Consider the following 23,469-nt stretch of genomic DNA (forward strand, 5'->3'; position numbering starts at 1 on the left):
GAAATAAGATTATATTGTACATTAAGGAAAAAACCAGGGTGTGAAAAGAGTTGAATTCAGATGTTTGGGCTTTTCTTAGCATCTATTTTTCAAATACTCCAGTTGCTTGATTTATATGATGTTAATAATTAATGGGGAGAGTGTTGTTCAGTGTTGGTAGTAAAACACAACCTTACAGATGTAACTTTTTTACTGTATTTCTAGAAGGGATAGAAATAATGATTTTTCCATCAATAACTTTGTGAGTAGAGGGAATGCAACTGAATGAGATTAAAGTTCTTGGGAATTTATGGTGTATTTGGGAATTTATGGTTCTGTCTGTCACAGAAGAAGAAAAGACATTTGCACATGTGGAATTGTCTTGGAAAATTCAGCAGTGAGTTGTTCTCAACTTGGAGAAAGTACATTCATTGTTTCTGTTCATTCCAACAGCATATGTCCTTGTGCTTTGACTACAAGCTTTTGAGTCTTCTGCAGCATAAAACTGAGTGAAAAAAGAGTGAAAGAAAGATTAGAAAAAGTGTGGAAGAGGCCCTGAGCTTTGGGGATGACGCCTGTGTTCTGCAGAAATGGGAAGCACAGTACTCTGGGGCATATTTAAATAACCATTACTCAAGTTGTCTTTAATTTTAGTTTTGACCTTTGAACATTTTTTTTTTTTTTTTTGCTTGTAGCACACAAAGAATTTTTCATCTTTTGGAGGATATGCCCTGCAGATTTTCATACTTTGTAGTACATCTCATCTGTAAGCTTGGCCATTGTAGCTGGAATACAGGTCCTTCAGTTTTAAAGCCCAGAATTATCTTAAATCTGCTCAGGCATCAACCTTCTGGTAGGTTCTTGAAAGAAAACCTTCTACCTTTCAGGATTGTCCTATCTGTTGATTTTGTAGCTCACATCCCATTCCATCTATTTTGCCATCTGCATAAATGTCATTTGACTTTGCTGATGAGTGGACACTGAGGAGTGACTGAAGGACTGATGAGTGCTCTGGCAGTGTTTGGGGCTTTTGTAGGGAAGACTTTCTAGACTGTTAAGGCTGTGTGATCTTGCAGCCCTACTGGTAATGTTCTGAGCACAGGGATTTCAGATGGGAGATGATCTTAGCCTTGTACTGTGTCCAGTAATTCAAATAAATAACTTTTTTTATGGGATTGGACTCATTGAACTATTTTTAGCAACCTGTCTTGAATGGGCATATTAGTGTTTTCTGGTGTATGGCAAATTCCCAGGATGCAGAGTTGATATTTTTGTTTGGATGTCTGAGCAGGTTAATAATTACCTGGTAAAACAAAATACTACTGGGAAGATTTGTTTTGCAAAGCTAGCAATACACTGAAGGGTTTTTTTTCCCTTGACTTGGAATTTAGATTTGTTTTATGCCATTTGAAGCATTGTGTCTTGAAGGGTCTGTAATTCATGAAGACTGATCAGTGTGATTTAATAGGCTGGTCCATAAATACAGCCTGATTTTGGTTTTTTCCATGAGGTAGCTTCATTACCTTTTGATGAAGTGAAGTCACAGAAATAATTATTCACAAGTTTTGTTGTCATGCCTTGGATAAGGCCTTTCAAACCAACTGCTGAAACACTCCCTTCACTCTTCATTCTCTTGCCAGAGTAAACTTTGAATAAATATCCCTGAATTCATTTTGTGATTCATTGTAGATCCCCTGTGCAACGCAGAGCCTCCCTTGCTCTGCCATGGGTTAGTTACATCAGAGCTCAATTTACTAAATCTGCTGATTTAAAAACAAAATCCCCCAACTCGGGGTAGACTGTAATCTCATTCTTTGCACTCTTTATATCACACTTAGTTTGCTCAAAAAAAGATGAGGAAAGTTCCCAAAAGGATGTGAAATTTAATTAGTAAATGTTGGTTAAGCACTTCAAGATGGCACGAAAATTACTCTAAATGCAGAAATGTCAGCTTGTTTTGGATAGCTGAAGGAAAACCGAGTTTACCCACGAGACTGGTCTTTTGTCCATGAAGGTAAGAGTTGGAGACAGGATATTCTGCAAGTGGAGCAGGTGACTGCCCTGCCCTGGGACAGCTGCTGTCAGGTCTGTGTGGCCACACAGTGAAGGGGTTTGGGGAACTGCCCTGCTAAAAATAGTCCCAGTTTTTAACCTGCTGTGTTTTTCCAAGTGAAGAAGTGCTTCACTCAGGCAGCGCCTTCAAAGTGCTGCAAGAATCGAGTCTTATTTCTGATTCAGGCTTTGACTATTTCCTGGGGAGTCTTTGATAGATTTTTTAACCTTTCTGTGACTCATTTTCCCACATGTCTGCTGAAGATAGTTTGTACTTCTGCTTCTGAAGCATTTTGAGTTCTGGAGATCAAGCTGAAATTACGCCATGATTGTTGCCATTATAATATTCCGTTCCAAATTATTTTGAACTTACTCTAAATTCCCTGCATATGGTGAATGTAAGTGTGAACAGTAGCTTTTAAGGGAATTCTGAGTAGGATCTGTTCAGTAGTTTGAGCTGGCCAAAGACAGAAATATCATCATACCTTTAGAAATAAACATTGTTAAATCATTTCCGTGCCCGAGAAGCACAAATTAACACAAGGCCAAGTATCTCTTCACTGTTCCTGAATCCATTACTCTTGTCATTGCTTTTTCTCCCCCAGGTATCTTCCCTTAACTGCTTCTTTTTTGATTCTTTGCTCCTATAATTTATTTTTTTTTTATATTATCCATTTGATGCTACTGGGTTTCCTGTTTTGCTGTAGAGTCTGGGAGTGTCAGTGAAATGGGACATTATAGCACAATTTCTGGCTTCTGAACTGCAAAACAAGAAATATTTCTTTCTTCCCCTTCTAATTGTCGATATTTGATGAGACAGACAATTTGCCAGCCTGGTTGGCAGCTGTATGAAAGTATTCATGACCTAACTTTATCTTTGTGAGACACGAGGCAGAATTCCAAGGTCTGTAACAGCTCTTTTAAACGTTTATATATTTAACCTCTGAAATTTGCAGAATAATATGAAAAGGTACAAAAATACTTGTCTGAAAAATAGAATCTTGCTGTCATTGAGCAGGGTTGGAATCTGATTTCTGGTGTTGTAATTTATCAGGGGTGCTGAAAATGAAGATGAGCGGCCTCTGTTCTGGCAGGGGAGAGGAAAGCAGTGCAAGGATCAGAGAGGCAGAGAGAGTTAATAAATAGTGAGGAACTTTCCAGGAGGATTCTGGTTGGCTTTGGGTAGAGCAAGAGGAGGTTTGTCATGACTAATGAAAGGATACAGCAGGGAGGAAAGCCCGGATGAGGTTGTTTACAGTCTGCACACACAGTTACAGTTTTATGCAAAAGGATGGCTGTATTTAAACATAATCTGGATGTATGGAAATTGGAGAGGTTACAGCAGGAAGCTGGCACTGCCCTCACTACCCAGGAACTGGATTGATGAAGAATAATCTGTGTCTGCTGCAAATGTGTGAGCAGATGCTGAAGAGAGAGAGTCAGATGCTTTTGGCTGACAGGTCAGAGGTTGCCTGCAGAGAAATAAGAGTTGAAGTCAAGCACCTCCATCCACAACTGCAGACAGGGAGAAATGAGCAGAATATCAGTGGTAATTCTGGCAAAAATCGGGAAAAAATCCCTCCCCTCCCAGCAGAGAGGATAAACAAGCTCATGCTGTAGGAGCCTGGGAGATGAGGGGTCAGATCAGGAGAGTGTGCAGGCATGTGGATGTGTCTAGCAGGAAAAGGAGGCTTAGAGGGAGGGAATGTTGTATTTCAGTGTCATTTTACGTGTTTGTACTCCAGGGTTGATTTTATCTTGAAAGAAATGAGATCCCATGCAGGATCCCCATCCTTTAGTTCCCTCCCCACCTTGTAATTGCCAATATGTGACCACATGTTTTCCTCTGCTGTTACCCCCTTATCTCTGCTGCTGTTTTGCCAGTTCCCTCAGGGAGGAGGAAGAATGGTCCCCCACCTCTGATAACTTCATGGGGTTTTTTTCCTCTCTGTGGTTCTCACCTCTCATATTTACCATGATTGTAATCTCTAATGCTCCTTGTTGCCTTCCTCTGCTGGCAGCTTTCATTTATTCCCCTTTTAAAAAAATTCCACTATGAACATGATCACACTTGCAGTTTTCAGTAAGAAAGTCATCAGATTCAGTGTTGTCCTATTTATTATGTAAAATATTGTAGTTATCAGGGGGTTTAGGTTGACATTTTTGGATGGATGCAGGATGCTCATTCTTGCACTCCATGCCCTGTCTCTCATCTTTCCATGTCCAGTGCAGAATCTGGAGAGATGGTCAGGTGCTCTCACTGCAGTAGGTTGTGAAAGATTTCAAGATAACACCAACCTAACACTATGTCCACTGAAGTCCTTGTGAATGGAGAAATGGCTTTTATAGCATCATAGAAAGTGAATGTGGCTTGAACCTTCAGCACCTGGGTTAATGATCAACTTGGGGGTTAACTGAATATTGTGGGAATAAGGAGCAGATGTAGCTTGACTGAGAGAAACTGGGAATGACCTTGAGTCATGCAGTGGTTGACCTATATTTGTGTGTGACTTTTTTCCTGATCCCCTCTGCATTCCCAGATTCTTCAGATCTCTGCACATGAAACTGCTGAGGGAGCACAGGTTGGGGCATCAGCAATTCATCAAACTGAGATTTGTATTTCCATAACCTTAAAGTGTTTGAGCATCTTTATACCATGGAGTCAGTTCATTATTGATGAATGTGCCCCAGCCTGTGACAGGAGGAGTTATCCCATCAGCAAACATTGGATGGAGCTGACAGCTCTGTGCCAGAGCTTTCATTCCTGTGAAAGTCCACGTAAGAAAGGCAAACCAGAGGTTTTCTTTTGGCTGGGGCTGGGCTTTAGGGGTGCTGTGGAGTGCTCAGGGACAGCTCTCTGCTCTCACAACCTGCTGGCTTTGTGACACTGTGCCTTGATTAAATGGAAATCATATGACTCAGAGCCATTAGACCATCACATAGTAGGTAAAGCTGTACTCCAGTGAATGCAGTGTGAATGATGAAGTATAATAAATGTTAATGGTGAAGCATTCTGTTACAGCTTGTCACTTGGATATGAATTATAGGTACTATAATAGATGTATAGCTACTATGAAGCACACTACTAGTGAACTGTAGTGTTGCTTTGAAAGAGAAACTGTTGCCTTTTTCTTTGATTTTTCATAGCTGAAAATCAGGTTTAAGAGGTAAATATAAATTTGTCTCATTATTCTGGTAGTCCAACATGTAAAGCTTTGTTTGATGGAGAGTTAAGGAGGAAATATCCTCTGACCAGAACAGAAATGATAAAATATGTCAGATATACTTTAAGATCTGTTTGTATAGCTTGCTGTTTGCTGAGCTGGTTTTGCCTATTGACTGATAATGGAAAATGCAGTTTATAGGTGATGTCTGTGAAATGCTGTGGATTAATGTGCTGTGAAATGTAGCCATTGAGGCAGAGATCAACAGTTTATTTGAAGGTCTGATGTGTCTGCTGGGCTCTGGGCAACAGGTTGAGAATTTGCTCTACATCTGATAGAATTCTGAATTTAATACCCAGACTCCTGGAATTGCATCTTTTGAGCTATCAGAGAAAAATATTTTCTGTTTAAAATATATTCATGTCCCACTTTTTTGCTTAGAGCCATAATTTACCCACACAAAACACTGATGGGGGAGCAGGATTGAATCAGTTTATTTGGATCTTCAGCAGCTGGAGCTATACCCAGCCTCAGGCATGCTCAGACTTTGCTAGGGAGCTTGTCTGGGTTTCTGCAGTATTTAAAATCTTTCCCCAATCAGTTTGCAGCTCAGTGTTTGCTCTCCATCTGCAGCTGGAGAATGCAGTAGAGGCAAAGTAGCCATTGATTGTCAACTAAGCAGGACTGTAGCATATTCAGTTTTTGGCATCCTGTAGGAGCCAAACTATGCTGGCATTTGAAGCAGAGCTGGTTTTCTGCTTTGTGAGTGCCTTTTTTACTGACTGCTTGAGTTAAGCTGCTGCTGGATGGTTGGTGATGGCATTCAGGGCCTGACTAAAGCACTGGGATTTAGTGGACTGTAGGTGACACTGAGTGCAGCCCTAAGACTACCTGGATCTGAAAGTCAGCAACAGTTCATGAAATCCAAAAACTTTGTAGAAGAAACAAAAGGGAACTTCATGTTGTGCTAAGGAAACTTACTGTAAATGCAGAATCCAGCGATAGACTTATAAGCTCTTTAAAATTTATTTAAAGTGACCTACTTTTCTTATCAAATTCGAAGTCAACTAGTAAAAGGATGTATTCTGACAATATAATCCTCAAATCTTTGTGTAGACAATGCTGACACGTCTCATTTTGAGCCTATTTAAGACCCGTTAACATGTTTCAGACTGGAGTAACCTATTAAATAAATACATCAGGAAAAAGCTTTTACTGGTAATGGTTGTTTTGCTTAGGTGACTATGGCTGCAATGTATTGTGAGTACATCTGGTACTTCAGTGCTTATCAGCGATCTTTTTCCCTTTAGGCGGTTTCCTAGAAACATGATTGCTTGCTGGTCTTGATCTCACAGTTTTGTGGAGACTCCTTCCCTGATAATGTCAAGTTCAGGCTACCCTCCGAACCAAGGAGCTTTCAGCACGGAGCAGAGCCGGTACCCGCCCCACTCTGTGCAGTACACCTTCCCCAGCACCCGCCACCAGCAGGTAAGGGACACCCCAGGGCCTGGGCTGCAGCCAGCCTGCACTTCAAGGGCTTGCCCTGCCAAAAAGGGATTAATTCTGGGTTTTAAACCAAGATCACACAACTCGTTGGCATTTGAAAACACATCCATGTGCCTGTGGTAGAGCTGCTGCCAGTCTGCTTGGTTAAATACTGGTGGGTGGCTTCTGCTGTTTTACTTTGCCCTCCTGGCCCTTTATTAATAGAAATGTCCTGGGTTTATCATTGGTTTCTCATGGTTTGAATAAATTCAGCAGGGGTTGTGTTCCTAATCTTCTGTTGCAGTATTGGGCTAGAATCTCTGTAAGTTAAGTGTGGTACTTGTCGAAATTCTGTGCAAGGTGGAGAATGTGTAAAAACTTGTGTTACACTGATTTTTTTTCCTGAAGCAGCTGTACCAGTGCTGCCAGCTGAGTTCTGCTGGCCAGAATGGGAGTAAAGGATTTCTAAGAATATCCAACTTGCTCATTTCTGCCAAGCTTTTATTCTGCCATCCTGTGCCCTGTGCTGTGGAGGACCAGCTGTTGGCTTTACAACAGTTCAGGTTTCCCTAATTTTCATTACATTCTCCTCTTGCTGCAGATACTTTGGATGGTATTTTCTTCTACTTCCATGTTATCAAAAGAAATTCAAAAACTGAAGCTTTTTGGCTTGTTCTGTGTTTATTTTTAGATAATTTATGAAAACTGCATCTCATGGGTAATGATCTATTACATGTCTTGTAGAGCTTCTCTTCAGTCAGTGCCAGCTGCATATAATTTTTAAGAGCAAGTAGTTGATCTGACAAAAATATAAATAAATAATCTTGTACTTCACTTTGATTGTAAATGTAGCAACTGGAAGGTGCATCTTGTGTGACTCTTAGTCCTGATTAATAATGTCTGATATAAAAATGTCTTGAGGTGGTAACAAAAGAAATTGCCTCGAGGTTGCTCTCATTTTACCACTTTGCAGTTGGATGTGCAAGACTGATTTTAAAGGATGTTTTTTAAAGGCTATTCATCTGCTTGCTGCTGACTCATCTGTGTTTTGTTAGAAGTTGCTAATAAATTAGGTGGAATTCCCAGTATAAATATTTAGTCTCTCTAAAGTTTATTTAAATCTCGGAACTGCCATTTGCAAACAGTTTTTGAGCCGGAATAAGACTTTCTCAATCTGGTGCCACTCTGTGTTCAATATCTTTGGAAATGATCGTGGTCAGTGAATGCTTTTGATCGTGTTAACACCAGAGGTGTTCCCCTCAGGAATTTGCTGTTCCCGACTATCGCTCCTCTCACCTGGAGGTCAGCCAGGCCACGCAGCTCCTGCAGCAGCAGCAGCAGCAGCAGCTCCGGCGCCGGCCCTCGCTGCTCTCCGAGTTCCACCCAGGCTCTGACAGGTGAGGAGGCTGACTTGGAAGGGTGGGAGCTCCAATCTCGTGCCTGCAGCTGCTCTGGGGTTACCTGAGGACACGCAGAGTGGACAGCAGCAGGCAATCAGATGCTGGAGTTTACTTTCAGTTTGCCAATATCTTCCTTCCCAGTGAAACGGGTCACTGCATGGGGGATGATCAGTGTGCATCACTGCTGGGAGGTTCAAGAAGGTTTCCAGACAATGTCAGCACTGAACGTTCTCTGAACATCAAACTCAGAGATTAAAATCCCACTGCAGATCAGAATAATATTAACTGGATTGTAGTAAATTAGCAGGAAGATGCTTCTCTTTAGGGAAGAGATTAAAATATGATTTATGCCCTCAATTCTTTAGTGTGTTAGGCTGCTGCTGTACAGTCATAAGTAAGTGTCAGGGCCTGTAACAACCTCTTGTTTTCTTGCACTTACTGGTCGTACAAACCTTCTTTTGCCTTGGACTCTTAGTGGGTATATCTGCTAGGAGCAACTTTATATGCAGGATTACTGCTGGAGGTTTATTTTGGCTGTAACTGACCGATCTGGTTCTGAACAAATACCCATGATGAATGTTATGTAAATACTGGTCTGGCTTAAAATCTCATTAGGATATTCCCAGAAATAACTTGATGATAGTGAAATCTGGGGCTCCCATATAGCCTTCATCTTGTGTCAGCAGAATGTCAGTAAGGCTCTGTTTTAGTGCTGAGAATCACAGCAGCTTTTAGAGTTCTCAAAATTGAGTTTATAGCAGTAGTAAATCACACTCCCCCCCAGACTGTAAATTTGTAAAAGCTTATTTGGTAGTTCTGGCAAACTGCAGGAAACTGCTGCTGTCATCTCTTCAGTGGCACTTCATAGGAAGATGTTGAAGCATATGAGGGTCTTTTATGGACATCCTGTGCACTGCACTGGGAGGAGCAAGTGATAACTGTTGAGCATTTTTCTGAGAAGGAGGAGTCTTTAAATGACTCACAGATTGAATCAATGACTGCTTCTGTCACAGAGTAGCATTTTAGTAGAGATCAAGTTCCAAACAGACTCATGGCTCATCTCAAGTGTTCTGTGTATATTTAAAAATTATTTGGCTGCAAAAATTCAATAATGGAGCTGTTGTGGCCATCTTCAGTGAAATATAGTACTGTGTTTTTCTCAGGGATTTTTGGTGTGTTTATAGTTTGAATCAGAGCTTTGATTTGAACAATATCCTTGTAGCAGAGCTGAGTTTCTTTAAGGTTGTGTAATGATAGGAGTGCCTTTAATTTGAGATTCAAGTTCACTTTCTCTCTTCCAATGGATTTTAACTGTTGTATTTTTGAATTAAAATTTAAAAACATTTATCTGCTTTACTGTTTAGAAGGAGCTTCACCAAATGACATCTCCTTGAAAATTAAAAAGCGTTGAAGATTCTTCTCATATCAAAAATGTATATTTTAACAGTTAATCTCTTCTGTGTAGGCCTCAGGAAAGGAGAACTGGATATGAACAGCAGTTCCATCCAGGCCCATCTCAGACTGATCATGATTCTCTGGAATCTAAGCGACCACGTCTTGAGCAAGTGTCTGATTCCCATTTCCAGCGTGTCAGTGCAGCCACTGTCTTGCCTTTAGTGCATCCTCTGCAGGAAGGGTTGAGGTCTGCAGATATTAAGAAGGTAAAGCCATTTGCTGTTACAGTGCTGGAGCTCTAACTTTCTGTGTTGCAGTGAGCTAATCAGATTTTTTTCTGTTAGGTAATTTTTTTGTTTGTTTAGGTTTTTTCTTTAATCCCAAAAATTTACTTTTACACATTATCAGAAGCTGTGATCATGAGTCAGTGTTACTCTCTTACACAGTCTGACTCAAACACAGTAAATAGAGTGGAATTCTGAGTTGCCACTACTCTCTTAAGTCACTCAAACCTCAGTTGTAAAATGATTGTAGCATAGTGCATGAAATATTTCTGCTTTTCAGCTGAAAGCTGCTGGCAAATCCATGCAAGTCCATTTTTTTCTGTAATTAACATTGGGACTGAATAGTCAAAGTACTTCCTTCCACCCCCTTTTCCCTCCTAAGCATTTGAAATGAATCTGCTTATTTACATAACACTTATTATACTCGTCACTGTCTCATTTTGGCTAAATCTAGGACAATCTAGTTTGGAGGGGGTATTTTCTATTTTAGATATTGAATATTAGAGCTATATTCAAGAGATCTTCACATTTATAATCACAACTAACTCCAGATGTGCTTTACCAGGCTGGTCATGATTATCTTCAAGAATATCCTCCTCAGTGTAGGTGCAGAGTATTGAGGAGTGGCTCTCAAGTAACTCTCCCTTTTAAAATTAAAATTACTGTTCACATTTATGAAGATCTATTTTAAAAGGAAGTTGTTAGGGTCTTATTTTGCTTTCAAGGTAAATATTGCAGTATGATATTTTAAAAAAAAACTTTGACATTACAGTGTCATAAAAGATTTAGAGCATTATGAAAACTTTAATTGACCTTTCAACAGAAATAAAGATAACTGAAAATTGTTGTTGATTCCTGGGTGTTTGGTTACTGGGCACTCATTCCCAAGTTATGACTGATTTCCTATCTCCCCCCATCTCCTGTCCTCATGGAAGGACCCAGCTTTTGGAGGAAAGCATGAGGGACCATCTTCTCCAATTTCTGGTCAGCCTTGTGGGGAGGACCAAAATGCTTCACCTTCCAAGCTGTCAAAGGAAGAATTGATCCAGAGCATGGACCGTGTCGATCGCGAAATTGCAAAAGTGGAGCAGCAAATCCTGAAACTGAAGAAAAAGCAAGTAAGCACAGCAGGCACTGCTCTTGTTTTCTGCCAGTGAAAGAGGTGTGGAAAAACCTTATTTGGTGATGGTGAATTTTTCGGTACATGAATCAGATGAAGAAGTTGTAAAGGAAGAGTTATATGTGTGATTTTATTTTGAATAAGTTGGATGCAGTTTTAAACATTTTTGAAAGCAGGAGAAAGCCACGTAGGAACAGCAGCAGTAGATGGGTTTATATTTGATCTGCTGTGAAACAAGGGCACTGTGACTGTAATTTCAGCTTCAGAGCTGCCTGCTGGCCGAGGGGAGGATCATCTTTCTTCTTTTGCAGTCTGTGCAAGGGGAGAATCCCTAACATGCATCTTCAAAACCAGAGCTTGTACAAAAGCCCCTGGATCATCTGCTTTCCCGAGGGCAAGAGGTCCTCACATCTGGAGCAAAGGCCAGCCTTGGGGGAAAGTGCAGTAGGAGGGGTGCAAATAAACACAGAGAGCAGAGAAATAAAGAAGGAAATATCACTTTGTTTTTGCATGGCCCTGGCCATGCTTTGCATCAGAGATCTGCACTTCAGCCACTGGAAGCAAAGGAAGTGTTTGCTGGCAGAAGTTGTTGCTTTCCCAGTAGCTGTTGTGGCCAAGTAAACCCACCCTTCAATCGAGGCATCTGTTAGTCATTGACAAAAACAAAGTCCTCGGTTCCTTTTCCTTTTCTGACTTTCAAAGATCCAGATAGAAAAAGTGCCAGCTTTACTCTTTTTTAGTTGGAACTCTGGAGGAAATGAGAGTTTCACTGTAGGATTTGTTAACTGGTAGGTCCAGGATAACAAACAGACAATATATGGTCTGGAAGAGTTTAATTACGTCTGAATTTTAATGAGCTGTAAAGTGACCTCCAGCAGAAAAACAAAAAAGGATGTCACTGAGTATCTGTTTGTGTGGGAATGATGCTTATCTCTCTGTGCACTTTTCCACAAAATCAGCAAGTGCTGTGCAACTCATCTATGAAGGGTCATTTGTGCACATTTGTCTGTGATTTGATTTAAAAAAAACTACAAAGTTGATGTTGAAATAATTGAGCCTAGGTCTTAGGGCGTTCTGCTAAAATTTTAGGGAATTCTTGCACAGCAATGTAGCACATTCTAGTCAGGACTGTAAAGCAGGATGGACCCCTGGTGTCAGAAATTCTTTGCTTGTGGCAGGCACAGGTGAAGGATATTTTAAAAATGAAGATGTCACTGAACCAGATTTATTTGATGTGAAAGTAAACCACAGCAGTAGATTTAGCAGGAAAGGTAGTAGTTAGCTAGGGAAGGAGTGCAGGGTGGGTTTTTTGCTTTTGGTTTTTTTCTGTGCTTGTTTGGTATTGTAACAGTCTTGGAAATTTAATGCATGTGGAGTGGTTTATTTTTGCTGTGAAGTACCTTTAGAATGATGTTCTCTGTGGCGTGTTAGAAGGACTTTTGTACCTTTTGAAGCCATAAGACAGCAGTTATGGTGACACTTGAACATCTACAGTGCAGAAAGGCAGCTCTGGTTTATTTCCACTGTGAGAAGGCGGCTCTGATGTAACTGTTCTCCAAAGTTGATACTTTTGTTTAAAGTTAAATAATGATCAATTACAAAGTGACAGTGGCTTTAACTGTCAAGCTGAAACAAGTCTGATTCAAGGCAGGTGAGTTTTGTAAACAGGTAATTTGAGTTACCAATAGTACAAAAAATAATCTTATTGTCCCTGTGGGCCTTAAAACCATTTCATTCATTCCTTGTCAGTGCAAAGCAAAATAAGAGGTAGTGCTGACTGATCAGCTGCGTATTTTATCTCTGGTGACTAATTACTGGTGGGGGGAACATGGATGGCTGATTTTCTTTCTTTGGTCTCTTAGCAACAACTTGAAGAAGAAGCTGCTAAGCCTCCCGAGCCGGAGAGGCCGGTGTCCCCTCCTCCCGTGGAGCAGAAGCACCGCAGCATCGTCCAGATCATTTACGATGAGAATCGGGTGAGTCCTCTGCACCTCACCCAGGGCCTCTCCCTGCCTCTGTGCTCACATTCATGTACTTCCATAGGGCAAATTTTTCTCTTTTACTGATTTACCCACCCCTCTTTTGCTATTCATTTGGCTCTTTAAATGAAAGACATTTTAATGACGTTTTTATTCTCAATCATGGGAATCTTCCTTCAATCTCCTAAGCACTCTGAGCTGTGGGTCTCATCCTTGTGCTGAGATGCAAGAATTATAGATATATATAAACACTCCTATATATTCTCTTAAGTGTGTTATATGAAAAATGCCTCAGAAATTCATCTTGAATTCCCTGTTCCTCACATGAGCTGACAAACTTGGCTGAAGCCTCTACTTTTAAATGTGCTGAAGAGAAAAAACTGCATATGTTGTAGGATTTTGTGCCTTCTTTATAAACTCTGACTTCTGGCACTTCATATCTGTTCATTTATCCAAATCCTAAGTAGTAATATATGGGTGAATTATGAGCTTGTGTTGTTTAAGTGCTGAGAAAAGTTCAGGAGCTCAGTAATATTGCCAACAGTAACAGCAAAAATGCTTCCTGCCTTTTTTTCCCATGATAGTTTGAGATTAGGGAGTCAGATATCTGGGGTTTTGAAAGTATTGTGATCTTCTATGAGAGTGGTATATGTTTGTTTAATTTCCCAATTTTGTTCTGTAGTTTAGAGGAACAGCTAACTTCTATTACAATAGATTGGGGTTTTTTTGAGGAGTTAAAAAACCCCTGCAAAACAATGCTAGATTTTGTACAGTACAACTGTGTCCCAAGAATTCAAGCATGCAAGGAGGGGTCAGAATTATTTTGTGGTTTTTACTTGGTGTGAGTGAAGGACCTTTGACACAGTTTGTGTGTTTATGTACTCATGGATTCACACTCCCAGATTTGGCAATTGGAGAATTTTAGTCTCTTAATTCCATTTTTCAAAGCTATTTATACTTTATTTTACTGGACACCTTTCTTCCTCTTTATAATTATTTGCTCTATTATGAAATGCACAGTTTTTTGGAACTGCAGAGGTCAATTTCTGTTTTTATGCTCTATCAGCTTCCAGACTGGGAGATCAGAGTCACTACTAAACAATTCAAGTACAGGTTTCTTTATTTGCTGAGGCAACATTGCAGAAGTAGGTTAAGAAGGATCTCGTGTGTTCAGGCAGGGGTTTAGCAGAGAACATAGAGTTCAGATCCACATTTGACATGAACTTCAGAGGATTTACTCAGACTATACCAAAAAAATCTTATTTGCAGAAAAAAGCAGAAGAAGCTCACAAGATTTTTGAAGGTCTTGGTCCAAAAGTTGAATTGGTAAGTTGTCGAATTCTGTTTTTTTTTCTTTTGTACTGTTTTCTGTGTTGCCAGTTGCTGTAATTCTGTTGTGCTGAACAGCTGTAGTTCTGTGAGTATGCATAGAAGAAATGTGTGTCTGAATGCACTGGTGAGTTGGGGCTTGAGTGAGTTCATTGGCCATGTAAGTGTGATTTTTAAAGTAGATTTTAATCTGTTTGAGAGAACAGTTTGAAGTATGAAGAAATGAAGTACTATTATATGCAGGAGTAGTGATAATCCAATTTTAAGTAATGAAATTTGTGCTTTGTGCTGAATTTCTTGTAGTCCCTTCAGCTCTGCTGCATCTCAGATTGAGTGCACAGTTCTCAGAATACTAAAATGTTGTTAAATGTGGTGCATACACATTTACAGTTCCATGCATTGCAAAGTGCTAAGTGTTCCTTTCTCATCCCAAATTGCAGCCACTTTACAACCAGCCCTCAGACACCAAGGTCTACCATGAAAACATCAAAACGTGAGTGCTTTAATTCCCTCTCACTGTCCCACTCAGGGGATCTGGACTTGAACATGCCCTGACATTTTTCATTGCTATCATCTCCAAATAGGATGTATCAGTTTAAACCATAATTAAAAGCTTCCAGTCCATGTAACTTTCTGATTTCGTTGTTGTAAATCAGTTCTGCAAGGTTTGCATTATATGTGCTGAAGGTGGAGGGAAGCTCTGGCTTTCCATCTTCATTTAAAGATAAAAATAAATAATAAACATTAAGTTGGCTGTCGTTTAAAAACTTCTCTTAAAAAAAGTAATTCTTGCTCCACTCTATCAAATAGATTTGTATAGCACTTCCAAAGTACTTATTTCTTGAATAATGTATTGGAAAACTTAGCTTGAGGGCTGAATTGCAAAGACTTTTCCCCCATAAAAGCATAATAGCTTAAACCATTTTTTTTTCATTTTAACATATTATCTCTTGTGGTTAAGGAGAGCACCTGCCTTGAAATTGGAACTTTCTGTGTCTCAATTTCTTATTCCAGCCATCTTCAAGAATCTCCTCTCTGAAAAAATACAGTATTAGGTGATTTAGGTATCTCAACTTCATTAGGAATTTTCCCTATTTTTTACCCTGAAACTGTTATAATAAAGATCTGACATCTGGAATTGAGATGGGCTTTGTTGAGTAGTTTTGAAGTGCTTGATTTTTATATACTTCACTTTTTCCCCCTTATTTTGTTTTCCAGAAACCAGGTGATGAGGAAAAAGCTGATCCTATTCTTTAAAAGAAGGAACCATGCAAGAAAACAACGGGTAAGAGCACCTTGGTTTTCTAAAAGGAGCGTGTGGCTGGTTTTCTGTCTGGACCCTTGTCTTGCATTCCCAAATATATTGACAGAAAAAGAAGACCTTAAGCTGAAACAATTGTGGGATATTTCTGGGAGGCAGTAATGCCAATTACCAAATACCAATAGGATGTGTAAAGCAAAGAAATCATGTATAATATTAAAAATCTCCATTTTTGTATCCACTTCCTCACTTTCTCTGTGCTGGAAGTTTGATATAAGTCATCTTCAGCATGGCATGGACTGGAGCAGGAAAAATCTGTGCATTCCAGAGGCTTGCCCGTGTGACATGTACTGATCACTTGGTGTATTTTGCTTAGTTCAAGGCTTGCTTTTGGAATTTAACAGGAGCAGAAAATCTGTCAACGTTATGATCAGCTGATGGAGGCATGGGAGAAGAAAGTGGACAGGATAGAAAATAATCCACGCAGGAAAGCCAAGGAGAGCAAAACACGGGAGTACTATGAGAAACAATTCCCAGAAATCAGGAAGCAAAGAGAACAGCAAGAAAGATTCCAAAGGTATTACTGGAGATTTGAAACATTCCTGCAAAATATCTCTTCAGTCTTAAGTTATAAAATGATTTATAATAAAATTAGTTAATTTTAATTATTAAGTTTATGTTCATGACTTTATTGCTTTAAAAAGAATATTGGTGTGTCACAGAGTATAAAGTGAAAAGTTCTTCCCTTTGTTCGCTGTGTTTTCCATGGCATTGAGCTCAAGTTTCACTTCCCATCCTAAGGATCTCCATGACTTTATCTGTCCACTGTCACCTATGTCCCCTTTGCTGTCCCTCCCCTGCAGTGTGGCAGCAGTGCCAGCCTCACCCCTTGGTGTCCTCTCAGGCTGCTGTGGTGATGTCCACAGGGTTCCTTTCCCATGTCCCTTTTCAGATCTGCTGTCAAACCCCATTTTCCAAAAGGAGCACAGGAAAAGGGCTAATTAGCAAAGGCTGCTGAGGTTGTGGTGTCAGTGAGATGAGGAGAGTTAAGCTGCTCAGAAAGGGGTTTGTGGAGTTCTGAAGACAGCTGGAGCATCAGCTTCCCATGAGCCTGTTCATTCTGGGCACACACCCTAATTTACACTGCTAGTTTTCTGTCACCTTCTGTGTTACTCCTGTGTTTCATAATCCCTGTATTCATTAGCCTCCACACTTAAAAACCATTTATCTTCTTAATTAACAGTTTGACTGATCTTTTATTGTACTTGCCAGATAATTTTATTCCAGACAGTTTTACATTTTAAAATATTCAAGGTGTGACAATTAAGGCCCTATTATTTAATTTTAATCTATCAGACATTTGTTAGATGGAAACTACAAGGAATCTTAAAAGGAATGAAGTGCAGTTCACTTGAGAGTTCACCTTGCAGAGCTGTAGGTAGAGAGATAGGATTTAAATTAGAATTAGGTCAAGTTTGATTCAGTTGTGTTGAAATCTGTTTATCTGATGTTTGAAATCATTTCAATACACCTTGGAGAGTTCAAGCCCCATAAAGACTTAATCTCATCTCTTGTAACCATCTGTCTGCATCACCTTTTTGTCATAAAACATGGGGAAAGCAGAGAGTTTGCAATACACTGTGAAGGCTGCAAGATTTTTTGGAATCAAGAAAAGAAGAAAGTAAAGTGTTAGAATGGGAACAGCACTCAGACATAAGAAGTTTCACATCAAGAATATTTCATGTCTTTGTCGTTGCAAACTACTTGGGGAAGGGTCATCTCTTTACATTATATTTACATTCTGTAAAATAATGGCCTCTCTGTCTATAGCTGTGCTCTAAGCCATGCAAGGGTTTTTTACTCAGATTTGGTGCAAATGGGTGAATTCAGTAAAATCTTTGAGGTATTTTGTCTCTCCATTTAGTAGTGATTTTTACCTCTGAAATGCTTTTTGACCCACATGCTGTAGTATATTTTTATGTTGTTTTTATTTTTATGATGTTCCTAAGAGTAAACATCACAAGGTGAAAAATCCTTCCAAATTACAGCTCTCCCCATCTATTCACAAGTGGAAAATTTTATTTTGTTATTACAAATCTCAGTGCTGTATTAGTAACTTGACCAAACTGATAAAAGGCAAATTTAGTGTAGTTGCCTTAAAAAACGAAAAAAGGCTCTTTCAAGGTTTATCAATTGTACTAATTAAGGGGATAATTTTTGTGCCACTGATGAACATTTCTCATGCTCAGCAGAAGGTAATTCATTTATCTGAAGCACCTACTTTGCAGTGGAATTGGTTGCAACATCTCTTTTTGTGCCCTTTCTGCTGAGCTTTGCAAACTCACTGTAAAGCCAAGCAGGACATGACAGAGTTTGTGCTCTGACTCTCCTTGAGAAAAAACAGTCCTAGCTGATTTGAGAGACTGCTAACAGCATTATAGGGAATTTTGGAGGTTGTTGTGGTGTACAAAACCTGCAGATAGAGCTGATTTCCACTTTGTCCTTTTTCCTTCTGTTTTCCCCTCATTTCAGAGTTGGCCAAAGAGGGGCTGGCCTTTCAGCAACCATTGCCAGAAGTGAGCACGAGATTTCAGAAATCATCGATGGGCTCTCTGAGCAGGAGGTGAGCTGGTGGCTGTGCTTTGCTGTAGAAGCACAGCCCATAAATATCCTTTCACTGGCAGTGCAAGGTGTATTGTAGAGGGTTTGTTTCATTGAGAGGAGAAAGCTCTTCTCTCTTTAAGAGAATCTGTGTGAAGTGTGGCTTGAAGCAGATCTTACAAACACTTTTCTTTTGAGGGTTTTGCTTTCTAATTGTATCTGCCCTAGATTTTTCTCATGTGGCTGTTCATTGCAGGCTTGCTGCAACCTAGTTTTTTACAGCTGTAACACACATGTGAAAACTCTTCCTCTTCTCAAAGCCTCCATCATTTTGGTGTTTCACCAGTTGTGACACTATTTCCTTTAGCTGCCCATAAGCGTTCATTGCGATAGTGACAACTTCTGCAAGGGCTGTATATAAAAAGAAACTTCCAAGCTGCTTGTGAATGTGGAGCTTTAAGAGCTGTGTAATTCAAGAACTGTAAACATCAGTAGCGGCATTTTGGGTGTTCTTTACTTTGTCTTTTGTTCTGCAGAATAATGAGAAGCAAATGCGCCAGCTCTCTGTCATCCCTCCCATGATGTTCGATGCAGAGCAGAGAAGGGTGAAGTTCATCAACATGAACGGCCTGATGGAGGATCCCATGAAAGTTTATAAAGACAGGCAGTTCATGAATGTCTGGACAGACCATGAGAAGGAGATTTTTAAGGAAAAGTAATGGCCTTTCTTATCTTTTCTTTCTATTGCCTTGAAATGACAGAATAACTGTTAAATGCCCAACCCCATAAAGCAAAATCAGGAATGCTGAAGCCTTTGTGCAATAGTGTTTGAAAATGTTCTTAATTGGCTGTCATGAATATTGCAAAAGTTTTAGACTTATTTTTCATCTGGGTGTGCTCACATGCATTTAGTCCTTAAATACAAAATTTTCTCAAAAGTCTGTGCTGAGATTAAAATGAGAACTGTAGATAAGGAATTCCATTTTAAGTGCTCAGTTCTAAATTTACACAATCTGAAAACTGGGCTTTTTAGGCTAATTTCACTTGTGTAAATGAAGGGCTTGCTGATGGAACAGATTGTTTGCAAGATTCTTTTCTTGTTTGATCATGGATTATGTTAAACTGACATAATTTCTGATTTGTTGAAGGTTTGTCCAACATCCCAAGAACTTTGGTCTAATTGCTTCCTACTTGGAACGAAAGGTAAGACATTTTTAACATAAACAGAACTTAGGGTGGCATCCCTAACTTTCCAATATAAAAATAAATAGAAGCTTTTTTACTTTAGTCAGGGGGCTAAATAGTTTTAAGTGTTTGGAGAAATTAAAAGCTCCTGTCTTTTCATTAAGATTAAACCCTGATTTCTCCTGCTTTTTTCACTTTAGAATGTTCCTGACTGTGTATTATATTATTATTTGACCAAGAAAAATGAAAATTATAAAGCCCTTGTGCGAAGGAATTATGGCAAACGCAGAGGAAGAAACCAGGTACATTGAATTTATTCATCACTTGGGTATTGCTATTTTATTCCTTCATATTTACAACTGTTTCATTATCTGAGATGGCAACATATTGTAAGCATGGGGGGGAAATAATTATTTTTCCTTTACTGTATTGTTGCCCTTTTAAAATTTAAGTGATCCTGACCTCAAGGGTGTTGTTGATTAGTTTGGTTCTAATTCTCTGAACTATCTTCTTTCTTTGCACATTTCTTACTTGTTTTAATGTAAAAATTCATTTTCTTTGAGGACTCTGCTACAGATATTGAGGTTGAATCCATCACTAAATCCTGTGTTGGAGCCAAGAGAAATTAGGTTTAGCATGTGACTTGAAGTGGAAAATATATAATCAGCTCATAATGTCAGTGTTTGTCAAAAAGCAGAAATTAATAGTGATCTTTATTTGGTGGTTAGGCTCAAAGTCAAAGTAGAACTCCAGAGCCAGAAGAAAGAGACCAATTTAATGCATGTGAATAAAAAATCCTGCTGATTCAGGAAGTGTTCCTTTGGAAGTCTTCAGAGAGAAAAAGAACAACATTTTATGTACCAAAAGCTTATAAATACGTGTGCTGGGCTAGCAGGGTTAATGTGGGTATTGGGAAAGAAAATAACCCTGAAACTCTGGGACTGCACAACTCTGCTCTGCCAGCAGTAAATGCAGTAAATATTGCACTGACATACACAAATACTGAACATTCTCTAGGAGTCCCAGTAAAAGTATATTTTTAATATGAAATTGTTTTAAAACAGCTTCAACTGAGAAGTGGATCCTGTTCAGTAGAAACAGCCATGGGGTTGTGCTTCTGTGGTGCTGTTGTGCTTAAATCTTTGGAATTATGGGCTGGTGTTCTGCCAGAGGAGTCCTGTCATGGCAGAGCACCTTGTCTGTACCCCACAAATGATGGATTGCTTAGGATAAGGTCATTGTCATGGTGCACAGGATTTCACAGAGCTTCTGCTCTGATGGGAAAAATCACTGGAAATAACTTCAATTTTGCCAGGACTTCTGAAAGAATTTCTAAGTCTGATAATCCTTTTTAATAGGAAGGGTTATTGCTGTTGGAGTATTGGCTGGGGAACGATTGCAGTTCAAGTCTGGGTGTGTGGCAGATGAAAAGATGGAAATAAATGTGGATAGTCACTGTGGACACTTAGCAGAGGTAGTGCTGCCATTTGGAGGGCTCAGCTCCTTGTGCCATTGTAAGATGAGGCTGGTGTGGCCATGGGAAGTGTCTCATGTTGAGGGGTGCCCTTGCTGAGTGCTGTTCTGAAGGGTGAGGAGACAGAACTGGCTCAGCCTAGTGCAGTGGAACTGGAGATTTTGAGATATTTAGAAAGTCATTACTGTGTATTTAAATGTCTTTTCCACATTGTTAAACTTCAGAATATTGGAACTGTTAGAATTCAAAATTTGCATGGACTTTTCTACCCATAAATGCTTGCTTACCTTGGATAATGTATATAGAACAGAAAGATTTTAATTCCAGCTTTAGACACAAGGGCATGGATTTTCATGGTGAACTCAGCTCAAGGTGCTCTGCCTGACTTTGTGACTGCTCCTGTGAGTGCTGATTTATATGTGAGTAACTGAATACATCAGTTGGAGCACTGAAGGTTTGTTCAGCTCAGATTACTTGCTCTTGGAATTGTAGCAGAGTTATACTCAGTAATTGCTGGTTGTTGATCTTCTCTAAGTGCTACAGCAGATCCCTAAACTTTGGGCAACTGCTGGCCAGGCTTAATGTGTGCTCTGTGAAGGATGCAAGAAAGTGCCAGGTTTTTAGCTCTGGAGAGGGTTGAGCCGGACTTGCCAACTCAAGGAAATACTCTCAGCACTCTAAAAGGGAAATGTTACCACTTCTGGAAGTTTAAATTCAGAAGTATTGCAGTTAGCATGTTAATAGAAAAGAACTACATGGTGCAAAAAATCATATATGTATTTATAATTTTATTAATGATTAATTAGCAGCATCTATAACAGCTAGTAAAAAAGAACTTGAGAGGGTTGAACTGCCTGGCTTGCCAGAACTTTTATCTGACAGTTGCAGAAAGCAGCTCACCCCTTCCCCCTCCTGTGCCCCAGCTTTGTTTCAAGCTGATATTTTTCATATCTCTCAGTAGCAACTTGAAACTTTCTTGCTGATTGGCAAACACAAGTCATGTAAGATTTATGAGGTGCTCCAGGATGGGCTTAGGCCAATAACAGGTGCTTCAGCTTAAACTCTTAATAGTTCATATATTTTTGTAAATTAGAAGGCAAGCAAGTGGAATATTGCAGCAGAGGAGATATTAATCCTGGTAAGGACGTTGGAGTCCTTCAGAGAATGCAGTGAGCACAGCTTGGCTCAGGTTTCAGTGTGGGGGCTTCCACATGAGAGAGACTGAGTGCTGGATCAAGGATCTGAAGAGGTGCAAGGCTACTAAAATTCTGATGTGTGTTTGTCCTCAAATAGGTCTAGAAAGGGTTTTTTATAAAATTCTGCCTGAACTGTTCCAGAGTGTCACAGAGGCAACTGAACAAATGTCTTAAACCAAAGCTTGTCAAATGTAGAGCAAATTTTTAACACAGAATTGAGAGAAAGCCATGGCTGTATGGTGCTTTAACTTGCCTGTCTCTGGAAGTGTTCAGGACAGGTCTTGGAGCAACGTAGTCTGGTGGGAGATGTCCCTGCCCATGGCAGGGGGTTTGGTATTGGATGATCATCAAGGTCCCTTCAAACCCAAACCATCCTGTGATTCTATGATTACAGAGAATTTCCTTAGATAACTCGTTGAAAGAACTTCCTTAAGTGAAGTTTTAAATGACTGTGGTGGCCAAGCAGTGCTCAGTGCTGGCTGTGTCCCTGCAGTGTGTGTGGCTGGCAGCAGGTGGGAGCCAGTGATGTGAGCAGACAGAAATTCACCGCCTGTGTGTGACGGGGATCACCTCTGGTGACTCTGGGGAGATTAGAAGGTGCTGTGTGAGAGGGGCAGCACTGCTGCAGGCAGCTTAAGTGGCAGAATGACACCATTTCCTGGAATAAACACGTTGCTGGGTCAGGCAGCCTCTGCTAAGGAGCTCTGTGATGTTGCTTCTGGGTGGGTTTTGCCCTTTTGAGCCGTGCCTTGAGCTCCAGCCCATCCCCTTGAGTGGACAGTAAAAGTTTCAATCAGCAGATGAATGTGCAGGAACGTCACTGACCGAGGCTTCGACTCCTTCAAGGTTTGTGTTTATGCATTGATTATGCACCTTAAATAAAGTTACTGGGTAACAACCAAGAGATGAGAAGAGAACCAAGTGATGTTAAGTTGGCCTGGTAAAACAGGATTTTCAACAACTGTTTTCTAAATAGATTAGATGTAAAATAATTTTCTTTAATTTTTTTTTAGTGCACTTTAACTCCTTGTTTTCAGGTCAATCTGTCTAGCAAGGTGGAAATAATTTATCTTAGCACATCTCTGACATCTTGCTTGAAGGAAGTCTCTGCATAATCAATAACCAGCACCTTAATTGCTAATAATTTGCAGCAAGATGATAGTGGTTAGTGTTTAGGGTTTTTGCTCCAGTTCACATTGTTAAAATGTCAAAACCAAGTCAGTTTGTGACTATTTCCAGACTCAGTTTAGTTAGTGAAACAGTGACACCTGCTGCTGCACTCATAGGGAGGTTGCTTTCTCTGTGAAAAAGAAAGTCCTATTTTGAGGAATTTTTAGTAGACTGTAAAATCTGAGTTCATGAAGTGCTAGAACAGCAACCTTGTAATTCTCTGTTCTTGTCTTGTCGTTCTCTGTCCTTGTGTTTCCATGAATTGCCAAATGTACTCTGGGTATCTGTTTGAGACACGGTGCTTGTAAAACTGTCATCTCAGCAGAGAAAACAGTTTTTGTTGGTTCTTTTAATAATTTTTTCTGTAAACTCACTGGAAATTTAAGTCAAACATT

General features: G+C 39.8%; 1 protein-coding gene across 5 annotated transcripts in view; it reads left to right on the top strand.

Moving 5' to 3' along the window:
• Nucleotides 1-23,469, top strand: part of NCOR1 (nuclear receptor corepressor 1) — a 55,785-nt gene that overhangs the window by 6,472 nt on the left and 25,844 nt on the right. For all 5 annotated transcript variants that reach the window (XM_030230728.2, XM_030230729.2, XM_030230730.2 and 2 more), the window contains 13 exons: nucleotides 6,506-6,683; nucleotides 7,944-8,077; nucleotides 9,546-9,741; nucleotides 10,695-10,877; nucleotides 12,742-12,855; nucleotides 14,128-14,184; nucleotides 14,628-14,680; nucleotides 15,406-15,472; nucleotides 15,853-16,025; nucleotides 17,981-18,071; nucleotides 18,586-18,764; nucleotides 19,198-19,252; nucleotides 19,435-19,536. In XM_030230728.2, the coding sequence (XP_030086588.1) occupies nucleotides 6,576-6,683; nucleotides 7,944-8,077; nucleotides 9,546-9,741; nucleotides 10,695-10,877; nucleotides 12,742-12,855; nucleotides 14,128-14,184; nucleotides 14,628-14,680; nucleotides 15,406-15,472; nucleotides 15,853-16,025; nucleotides 17,981-18,071; nucleotides 18,586-18,764; nucleotides 19,198-19,252; nucleotides 19,435-19,536 (1,512 nt within the window). In that variant the 5' untranslated portion in view covers nucleotides 6,506-6,575. Of the gene's footprint in view, nucleotides 1-6,505; nucleotides 6,684-7,943; nucleotides 8,078-9,545; nucleotides 9,742-10,694; nucleotides 10,878-12,741; nucleotides 12,856-14,127; nucleotides 14,185-14,627; nucleotides 14,681-15,405; nucleotides 15,473-15,852; nucleotides 16,026-17,980; nucleotides 18,072-18,585; nucleotides 18,765-19,197; nucleotides 19,253-19,434; nucleotides 19,537-23,469 lie in introns of those variants that run through there.

The sequence above is a fragment of the Serinus canaria genome, chromosome 19, assembly GCF_022539315.1.
Source record: "Serinus canaria isolate serCan28SL12 chromosome 19, serCan2020, whole genome shotgun sequence".
Classification (NCBI taxonomy): domain Eukaryota; kingdom Metazoa; phylum Chordata; class Aves; order Passeriformes; family Fringillidae; genus Serinus; species Serinus canaria.